This window comes from Micromys minutus (genome assembly GCF_963924665.1).
Source record: "Micromys minutus genome assembly, chromosome: 2".
In the NCBI taxonomy this organism is placed as follows: Eukaryota; Metazoa; Chordata; class Mammalia; order Rodentia; family Muridae; genus Micromys; species Micromys minutus.
The window spans coordinates 53,891,677-53,902,615 of NC_137971.1; the positions used below are offsets into that span (position 1 = coordinate 53,891,677).

The following is a 10,939-nucleotide window of genomic DNA, read 5'->3' on the forward strand; positions in this document are numbered from 1 at the left end:
GACAAGCATACATGAAATGGCTAACTACGGGAACTTACTAATACGCATTTCTTGGGCAGGTGACACAACCTAGCAATTGAAAAGCAGAGGCAGGAGGATCTCCTGTGAGTTCAAGGCCACCTCAGGGCTTCATAGAGACTCTTTACAAAAAGAAAATAAGAGGCTGGAGAGAAGACTCAGTGGTTAAGAGAACCGACTGCTCTTGCAGAGGTCCCGAGTTCAAATCCGAGCAACCACATGGTGACTCACAACCATCTGTAATGGTATCTGATGCCCTCTTCTAGTGTGTCTACAGTGTACTCATATAAATTAAAAAAAAAAAAAAAAAAAAAAAACAAACGAAAAAAATTAAATAAAACAACCCTAACAAAAATCAACAAAAAACAAACAAACACTCAAAAGCCTCAAATCAGTCTAAAGCCAGCAAATGTGAGGCCAGCCTGACTTATATAAGTCTCAAAAACAAAATTTGCTAAGTGTAGTGGTGCATTCCTTTAATCCCAGTGCTTTAGAGACAGAGGCAGGTTAATCTCTGTACATTTGAGGCAAGTCTAATCTATATAGTAAGTTCTCGGCCAACCAAAGCAATACAGAGAGATCCTATCTAAAACAAGTGTGTGTGTGTGTGTGTGTGTGTGTGTGTGTGTGTGTGTGTGTGTGTCCAGCACTGGGAAACACAGGACCCTTTGGGCTTGCTTACTAGCCAGTCTAGGCAAATTGGTGAGTTCTACATTCAATAAAAGACCCTATCTAAAATATAAGGTGAAGGGCTAAAGAGATGGCTCAATAGTTAAGGTAGTGACTGCTCTTTCAGAGGACCTAAGTTCATTTCCCAAAACAGCTTACAACTGTTTGTAACTCCAGTTCCAGGGGGACCCAACACCCTCACATAGACATATAAGCAGGCAAAATACCAATGCACATAAAATAAAAATAAATCAAAAATAAAAAAAAAGTGATTAAAGACAATGCTAGATATTGACTTCTGGACTCTACACAGATGGGTACACATCATTTTTATAAGTAAACCAAAAGGAATAGTGATTATGGGGTAGCCTGACTTTGACTACTTTTCCACCTTTCAGGGTTCACAAGTACTCTCCCCATTCCACAAAATAGTTCCATACGCATCCCTTCTAGCCCATCCACAGAGTTAACCTCCCAGTCCTTATGAAAGAATGAAAGGAAGGAAGAAAAAGAAAGATCTTTTTTTATTCTATGTATACAGGTGTTTTGTTTGCATGTATCTGCACAGAGTATGTGCCTGGTGCCCAAAGAGGTCAGAAGAGGGTATTGGGTTCTCTTGAACTAGAGTTACAAATGCCTATCAGCAACCAGTACTTTTAACCACTGACTCTTATCTCTCTAATCCCCACCCACCCCTCAGTCCTTACTCTGTAAGTATTCTTCCATAAGCTGGGAGGCTACTGCAATACTAACAAACACAATGAGAAGGATTAGAAAGTGCATTGTGAAAGACAGATCACAATCTCTGTATGAAACACCAAAATTAAGGGCCTCCCTGACTTAAAAGAAGACAGGAGTCCTAGAGAGAAGCTGGCTGACAAGGCTCCAAAGGAAGGGAGGGCCAGCAAAAATGAGAGCGCTGCAGGGATGGTGTTGCATGCATTACTTCTGCACTCAAGCAAAGGCAGGCAGATTTCTGAGTTTGAGGTCAGCCTGGTCTCCACAGCAAGTTCAAGGCCAGACAGGACTACATAGTGAGACCTTGTTGCAAAAATAAAGAGACAAAACAGTGATGGCAAATGCCTTTAATCCCAGCACTCAGAAAGTGGAGGCAGGTGGATCTCTGTGAATTCGAAGCTAGTCTGATCTATACAAGTTCCAGGGCAGTTTCAGGACAACACAGAGAAACCCTGTCTCGAAAAAACAATAATACCAATAATGCTAAAAATTAACTAATTGATTAAAATTCAACCATAGAACAAAAGCATCAGTATAGAAACTGGACAAGCCAAGAGACAAGATGCCAGGGCACAGAGGGCAGGAAGAAAGAAAACACGCCTACACTATTTCAACCAACAGTAAGTACCGAAGTACCACTCAGCTTAGGGGAGCCATGAGTTCAGAACTCCCACCCAAAATAAAAAAGTGAGGCAATGTTCAGATCCCAGTTTTTCAGTATAGTATACAGAGAGAGCTACTCAACCCAAACAAGAAAAAGCTCTTCTTAGATTTATCAATGAGGAGAGGTTGCAAGCAGACTGCTCCACAAAAGTAAGTAGACAGGCTGGTAGAAACAGAGCAGAAACCCGTACAGAAAACCCTCATAACTGACAAACTGCTGGAAGCTCTGTTGGAACAATTCACAACTTCAGGGATAAAAGGTGTGTGCCTAAAATCCCAGCACTTGGGTGCTGGGGCTACACAAAAGCAATCAAGCAAGCAAAGAAAGGGAGGGAGGGAGGGAGGTAACTCCAATTACTGCTCATCTGAAGACCTTTTTTTCAATTGCTCTATTTATTGATTATCTATAGTTAATGCAATAAGAGGGGTCAAAAAGCTTGCAGGCTACACAATTTCACAAGAAGCATTGTGAGGAAAGAGAAGGGCTGAGATTTATCAACTGTATCTTAGGGTCTTGGTTGGTGGATACATTCTTGAGGGAGGTGGGGCTCTAATTCCTGGTGGAGGGGGCATGCCTATAGGTGTCCCTCAAGCAGGAGGAAGGCCAATTGGTGGGCCCATGGATAGTCTCATACCAGGTAAAGGAGCAATAATGCCTGGAGGTGGGGTTGCTCTGTCTATAGGTGGAGGTGGAGTTCCCCATCCTGGGGGGCACAGGGTTGGGGCTCCTGCAATGTTAGCAGTAGCAGCAACACACTCCACTAAAAATAAACCTTTGGTGGGCTGTGAAGTGATCCCACAACTCAGGAGGCAGAGGCAGTTGGATCTCTGAGTTTACAGCCAAGCTGGCCTACAGAGTGAGGTCGAAGACAGCCAGGACTACAGAGAAACCCTGTCTTGAAAATAATATAAATCAATAAATAATCTTTAACAGAGAGGGGAAAGAAAAATAATGGGCTTATCACTAGCCTATCAACTCCCATGTCTAAATGGGAGAAGCATGAACCTACTGGAGGTCCCCAGGCAAGGCAGCTCTGCCAAGTGGACCTGGAGTCCAAGCATTCATAGGACCTGAGTTAAGTATTCATTTAAAACAAAGAATCACAGGCATGTGGTACATATACATACATCCACATGTGGTGCATATACATACATGCAAGCAAAACACTCATAAAATACAAATTATTTTTTAATTAAAAAAAAAATTGGGCTGGAGAGATGGTTCAGTGGCTAAGAGCACTGACTGCTCTTCCAGAGGTTCTGAGTTCAATTCCCAGCAACCACATGGTGGCTCACAACCATCTGTAATGAGATCGGATGCCCTTTTCTGGTGTGTCTGAAGACAGAGATAGTGTACTCACATACATAAAATAAATATAAATAAGCATGTTTTTAAAAAAATCCTATTTACTACTGGAGATGTAAGCTCCTCTTTTGCACTGTTGAGGAGACTACAGCAAAATAAAACAGGATACAGAAAAAAAAAAATCCCAATAATGGTTATCAACAAATGAATTATAAAACTTATAAAAAGGCAAAAGTCAGATTAGCCAACATAGTTTTAGAAATGAAGAAAAGAATCAGAGCTAACACCATCACCCTTTAAAACTATAATTAAGGAGGGATGGATCAGCAGTAAGAAGAGCACTTGCTAGTCTTACAGAACTTACAGGCTCTGTTCCCATACCCTTATAGCAGCTCATAAACAACTGTCAGTTCAGTTACAAGGGATCAGATACCCTCCTCATCTGGTCTCCATGGATAGTGCATACATGGACATGAATACATGCAGGCAAACTATTCATATATAGAGTAAAAATAAATAAATAAATAAAAGCCAGGTATATTGTTGCATACTTTTGATCTCAGCACTCGAGACAAAGATCTCTGTGAGTCAAGGCCAGTCTGGTCTACAGAGTGAGTTCTAGAATATACAGTGAGACTATGTCTCAAAAAAATTAAATGAAACAAAAAATGTTGATAAAAATAAACTTGGAAAAAGTCCACAATAATCAATACAAGTGCAGAATTTGTTGACAAAAGAATTGACACATAGAACAACAAAACAGAAGAGAGCCCGCAAACAGTAATCTTTGACAAGAGCAAGAGCCAAGCCATGGAGAAAAACAGTATTTTTGACAACTAGTTTTCAAACAACTGGACATCCACATGCACACACACATAAAAGAACCTAGAAACAAACACCTTTAAGAAAATAAACCTCAAATGAATCACACACCTAAATGTAATAATGCAAAACAGTAAAATTTCTGTACACCAACACAAAATCCAGATTAATCGATATCTGATGATAATCTTTTAGTTAACACAATGAAGGCAAGATCCAAGGCCAGGTGTGAAGTGCATGCTCTGGCTTGAGTTCAATTCCTGATAGTGGAGAAAAAAAAAAGCCAGGCTCAGAGATTCGTGCCTTTAATCCCACAACTTTGAGAGCTGAGATAAAGAACTACTAAGAGTTTGAGGCCAGGGGCTGGAGAGATGACCCAGTAGTTAAGAGCACTGATTGCTCTTCCAGAGGTCCTGAGTTCAAATCCCAGCAACCACATGGAGGCTCACAACCATCTGTCATGGGATCTGATGCCCTCTTCTGGCGTGTCTGAAGAGAGCGACAGTGTATTAACATATATAAAATAAGTAAATCTTTAAAAAAAAAAAAAAAAAGAGTTTGAGCCCAGCCTGGGCTACAGAGTTAGACTCTGTCAACAACCCCACCAAAAAAAAAAAAAAAAAAAAAAAGAAAAAAGAAAGCCAAACTGAGTAGAAGTTAGAGGTCATTTTTCAATACACAAGACCATATCCCAAAAAAGTAATGAATGTGAAATGTCCTCTAGGAATCAGTCTTAAGGGAAAGTAGAAACAGGCCTACAGCCAAGCATGTTAAATAAATACTGATGCCACCCCCTGTAGCTCTAATGTCCTGGAGAGGAAATATAGATGGGGGAGGTGTTCCCTCTAGATAGTTCTCCCTGAGTAAGGCCCTGAAACAGGAATTTTAAATTTTAAAAGCAGTCATCAGTGTAAGGACTGCCAAACAGAGGGTAGGAGCAAAGAAAAGCCTGGTACTGAAACACAAAGCTCATTCAGAAGCACTGGGCCCAATGGAAGAAGTTCAGTCACTGTGGTTGGGGGAAGGGCAATTTTAAAAGAGTAACAAAATAGTTCCAGGTAGACTGGAGCCCAAGTTTGGATCTTGCAAACAATTTTAGGTTTTATTTCCTAGCTACAAAAGCCATGGAAGCAACAGGATAGAGAATGGACTGGATAAATGGTAGTACCCACAAAATGTTGAGATGCCCTGGGACCCCCTGTTACCATGTGACTGAGCTGTTCCTAGGTCTTAGAGACCACAGAGAGACTTGTGGGGAATAGAGTAGACAGGACAAAGGGAGTGGAGCCTGACTACAATTAAGGCAAAGACAGATGTACATTCTGAGGTGGAGAGGGGCAAAAAGGTTAAACCTGGGACAGGCTGAATGGACTAAAATGAATAAACCAGGCAGATGGACTGGACCCAGCAAAAGTGACAGGCCACTAACTTAAGTAGTTACCACCTGCTTCCCCACACCTTTTCTCCTTAGTCAACATGTTCTATAACCGCAGACTATCCCGCTCGCTTACAGCATGCCACACTTTAAAAAATACTGCAATCCAAAAGGAAAGCCTTGTCTTCAAGACTCACTCTTAGAGGAAAAAAAGGAAAACCCCAAAACATTCTCCAAACTTTTGCAATGACTAGTTTGAGCATAAAAGATTTAACTGATGCAGTGACACAGTCCCTGAAGACAACCACAAACAGGCCTAAGACTGGGTGGGTACAGGGCTGTTCAAACAGACCCCAGGGCCAATGTAGAAGAGGGGAACACCAGAGAGTTGTCAATGGGCCTCAGGCAAGTCACTCCTCTAGTTTTGGTTTGGTTTGATGAAACAAGGTTGGACTCCAACTTCAAACCTGCTATGTAGCCCAGGCTAGCATTTAACTCTTGATACTCCTACCTCCTCCTCCCAAGTGCTGGGATAAGCACATCTGAGGTCTAGCTTTACTTCTATAGAGAGAAGAATGTGTCACATCAATCTCTACCATTCTCTTGGTGAGAACTGCCAAGCCTGCCAGGGGACAAGTTTGGGAACATATTTTTCTAGGACACTCAACAATGATTTGAATAACTGTGGTCTTCTTTTTCCATTTCCTACCAACTACCTTTTAACTATCTGCTCAGACATATCTGACATATCCTCATATCCATGAGGGGCCTGAGAGGAAGTACAGTCCATCCAAAGAGTTAATTTTGCTGCATTCATGACTCTGGTGAAAGACTGGGCATGGAAAAGGAATCAAATGACTGGGACTGGATGTGAGGATTATTGATGGCAGGCAGCCAGCCAGCCAGTTTTTAGACACTTGGCATTCAACTGGGTCAACCAATCAAACAGAAACTGGTAGAAAATGACCAAATGAGTTTTTAAAGGTCGAAAAACCAACCTGTATTCAATACTGAATGTCAAGCACTTACATAAAAATGGCAAGGGTACAGCAACATTTCTCTATTAATTCTGAATACATAAAAAACTATTTTCTAATCTAAGATAAAATATATTTAAACTTAAAAGGAATGAGGCACAGCAGATATATAGCAGATGCTTTTAATCCCAACACTCGGGGAGGCAGAGGCAGTGGATTTCTGTGAGTCTGAGACCAGCTGGTCTACATAGTGAGTTCCAAGACAACCAGAGCTACATGGTGTGTGGCTGTGTGTACAAGAGTGTGCACACCCGCGCAGGATCCTCAATGATTCAAGGCCAGGTTCCAATACCTAGAACGTTCAAGACCTCTCTGCCCACAAAAGAACCATCTTTCAAAGGGGTAGGAACTCTTTTTACTTCGCGATTATTAGCGGAGCCACACCTTCAGACGCTGGCCAGTAACACAATACACGAAGACTTAAGAGCCTCAGAAGATGAGTGACTGCTACTTCCATCAACACACATCAACCTCCTTCTACCTCTTTCGGAGACTGTGTCTTGCTATGTAGCTCTGGCTGGCCTGAAACTAACTTACTATGTAGGCCAAACTGGCGTCGAAAATACAGAGATCTGCCTGCCTCTGCCTCACTGAGTGCCAAAGGAGAATTTCTAGAGAGGGGTTGTGATCAAATTACAGACTAGGGAACCCGGGGACTTTTCTTCCCTCTATTTCTAAAGCCCAGCCACAACATCCCTTTTTCATTCAAGGCCCTCATAAGGAAACGGCTTCCTAGACTCACATCTATTTTGAGCTTTGGTACAGAATGTACTTGTGTGACTGCATAGTATTGTTCTCCCGCTAGGGACCGGCATCACAGCTCACATTTTCTCAAAGCTTGCCCGCAGGCGGCCTTCCGCGCTACGGGGTGTGTACTCCGGACTCCCAGTGCGGCGCTCACCTCTATCCCAGCCACCGCCCCGCCCCGCCCCGCCCTACCCCCTCCCACCGCGCGGTGCCGCAGTCACCGACCTGATGACACTGATGTGGAACTGGTCCTCGCGAAGGCCCCTCCAGGCTCCGGGCAGAAATTCCTTGCACCACAGGTAGGCCCTGCGCCGCGTCCGGGGCTCGGGTTGTTCGTCCGCTAGCGGCGGTGATGGCGGCGGGGGCAGCGGCAGGGGCGGCGGCGGCGGCGGCGGCAGAGCGAGAGGTTGGGACCGGCCACCAAGCTGCTTGGACTCCAGTTCGCCTGCGGCGTCCCGCTGCTGCCCTACGCCGGGCGTCGGGGCAGCGCTGCCACCGCAGCTCAGCAGCAGCCCGAGCGGCGACGGCTCGGCCTCGCCCCCTGTGCAGAACTTGGTTTTCATGCTAGACAAGCGGCCGAGAAGGCGCGGGCGGCCACAGCACGAGAGGGCCACACTCGGGGTCCGGCTGGATACTTGCCTCTGGGGGCCGGCGCGGGGAATGGCTCGCCGGCTTTACTGACTAGCCGGGCGGCGGTTGTGGGAGCGCGCGGGGAGGAGACGTCGGCGACGGCGGGGAGAGGCAGTAATGGACGCCGAGCAGCAGTGACGAGAGACGAGCGCGGGAGGCTGACGGCGGTCGACTGCTGTAGTGGGCCGCGGGGCTCGCTCCTTTACAGCGCCGCACGCGGAGAGCCCAGCGTCACCGCCCGCCCCCGCGCTCGCCGCTGATTGGACACTGAGGCGCATCACAACCGCCGCCACCCTCGCCACCTCACTTTCCTATTGGCTGCGCCATAGCCCCTCCTCGCCTCAGGCGGTGAGCCCACGGTGAGGGAGGGGCCAGCGCACAGGGGGCGGGGCCTTGTCTAGGGGTCGCGAGGATCCTAGAAAGATCAGCTGCCTCTGTTGCCGGCACTCAGGAGGTGGCGCCTTTGCGGACTGGGGCCCCTCGGGGCAGAAAAGTCGAGGTCTCTGCAGCTGTGGCTGCACCTAGAGTGGGTGTTGAGAGGGAAACTTTCCTTAGACGCCCCCAGGTCTGAAAGTGATGATTTGAAAGGCCCCGGAGGCTTTGCAGGAGCTGGCAGGAAATTGTTGTCTGGATGCTGGCTACTCTTTCCGGGTGACCTTGGGGCAAGGCAAGTCTTGAATGGGTTTGTTTTTACAACATGTCCCAGGCGCTATTCGAGAGGCATCTTCGCTAGGTACAACTCCTGGCCGGAGACATTATCAATCTGCAGTTGTAATTTCAAAAAGAGACTAGGTCAAGGCCACACACTCATTTGCTAGCTGGCTGTGATCTCTGCTGAAAGAAGCTTCCCTCTACATGCCCACAGCCTCAGTTTCCCTGTCCGTGGTGCTGAGGATGTCAGCAAGGTCATCAGGACATCTTCCTAACAGCCTGGCCTCAACAGCCGCCAAAATTGCTGGCCAAAGGTGCTTGCTTCGCGATTCCTGGCTTTGTGGACGTTGTCATCTGCCTCCCCCCCTTTCCCGGATGTCCAGTCGCGTGACCATGACTAACGTACCTTTGCCCTAGGGCATGGAAGGGGGCCAAGGCCCCTACGCTGTATGCCCACACATTGCCTCATTCTTTGGTCTCATCATTCAGTCCTTCCAGGAAGTAATTGAGGCTACAAAGAATATAAAACTACGGGTCTGTATTGTGGGGTATAACTAGGAAAAAAGGTTTCCCCAGCTGCCAAAGGTCTAGGAAATCCAGAGCCCAGCATGCAGAAAATGGCTTCTTTGTGGGTTTTTACAGTCTGCTGGAAGCCAAGAACTCTTCAAAAAGAGTAGGTGCTTATCTGGACTTGCTCCCCCAAAAATGATCTTACTAAACAAGAGTGCAAATAATCTGGGCATGGTGGCACAGGACTTAAATCCTAGCACTTGAGAGGCAGAGAGGCAGGCAGGTCTCTGTGGGTTGAAGACCAGCCTCGTCTACACAGTAAGTTTCAGGACAGCCCAAGTTTCATAGTGAAACCCTGTCGGGGGGGGGGGGGGGGAGCAAATGCAAGGAGACTTTGGAGGGTTTTGTGGAGTTAGGCCTGGAGTTGAACTCCAGAGAGATAGAGGGAAAAGGAGGCCTGGCTTAGGAGTGCCACTGGGTACTAGAAAGGCTAAGAAATCAAAGTCTGTGGTCAGGAAGCCATTTAGATAAGGGAACAGAGGACTTTGAAAACTCTAGTTCACGTGGAGGTGGGGCCATGTCACTGGCCTTCACAGGTGACTGACTGGCCCTTTGTCCTCATAGGAGTCCCCATAATCTCAGAGGAATGTTGGGAAGCTGGCTGAGAGGAGTGCTCTGTAATTTGCAGTAACGTTTTCCCTGACCTCTTCTGGTTTAGACTAGGAGAACCCACAAGGCGCCTTCGTGGGAACACAGCTTCCAGTAGCAGCAAGAGGTCACCCTGGTGAAAGGGCTGGAAAAGCTCCCTGTAGCAAAGCTCTGAAAGAACATGAACACATATGACCCACATAAGAATTCTAGCCAGAGGGCTGGAGAGATGGCTCAGTGGCTAAGAGCACTGACTGCTCTTCCTGAGGTCCTGAGTTCAAATCCCAGCAACCACATAGTGGCTCACAACCATCTGTAATGGGATCTGATGCCCTCTTCTGGTGTGTCTGAAGACATCTACAATGTACTTATATAAAATAAATAAATCTTTAAAAAAAAAAAAAAAAAGAATTCTAGCCAGAGTAAGACTTGCCTAGAATACACACACACACACACACACACACACACACACACACACGGGGGGGGGGATCCTATTAATGGCATGTATGACATTGCCTTAATGAATCTGTCAATGAATCTGTCACTTTAAACAAATTAGCTTTAAACAAATAAGGAGAAGGCCAGCCAATGATGGCACATCCTTCTAGTCAGCAGAGGAAAGTGAATCTCTGAGTTTGAGGCCTGACTGGTCTATAGAGTAAGTTCCAGGATGACAATTCTACACGGAGAAACCCTGTCTCAAAGAACCAAAACCAAAACCAAAAAAAAAAAAAAAAAAAAGCTGGGTGTGGTGGCATGTGTTTATAATCCTAGAGCTAGAGAGGTAGAGTAAGACGTATTCCTGGGGGCTCACTAGCAGCCAGGCTAGCTAGTTTGGAGAGTTCCAGGCTAGGAAGGGATCCTGCCTGTCTCAAAAAAGATAGACATCACTTGAAGAATATCTCCACATATATGCACCCATATAAGGACGCATCCACATGTGCACATGCACACAGTTCTACTCCCACCTCACACACACACACACAAAGCAGAACTCACCCAAGACCACATAGTTAGGAAGCGGTAGCCACAGGGTTGAGTCAGGGTTACTTCAAGCAGTTTCTGCCCTCTGTCATTCCAAGCTTTCCAAATCACAAGAAGGGAGGCGGGGCTGATGGGTCCAAC

The 10,939-nt window shown here is 46.0% G+C and overlaps 1 protein-coding gene across 1 annotated transcript in view; it reads right to left on the reverse strand.

The window, feature by feature from the left end:
* The window catches only part of CHKA (choline kinase alpha), a 44,830-nt gene extending 36,655 nt beyond the window's left edge, over positions 1-8,175 (reverse strand). Inside the window, exon 1 of the mRNA XM_080911486.1 lies at positions 7,601-8,175. Coding sequence (XP_080767612.1) covers positions 7,601-7,938 — 338 coding nt within the window. The 5' untranslated portion in view covers positions 7,939-8,175. The remainder of the gene's footprint in view (positions 1-7,600) is intronic.
* Between the last annotated feature and the right edge of the window lie 2,764 nt (positions 8,176-10,939).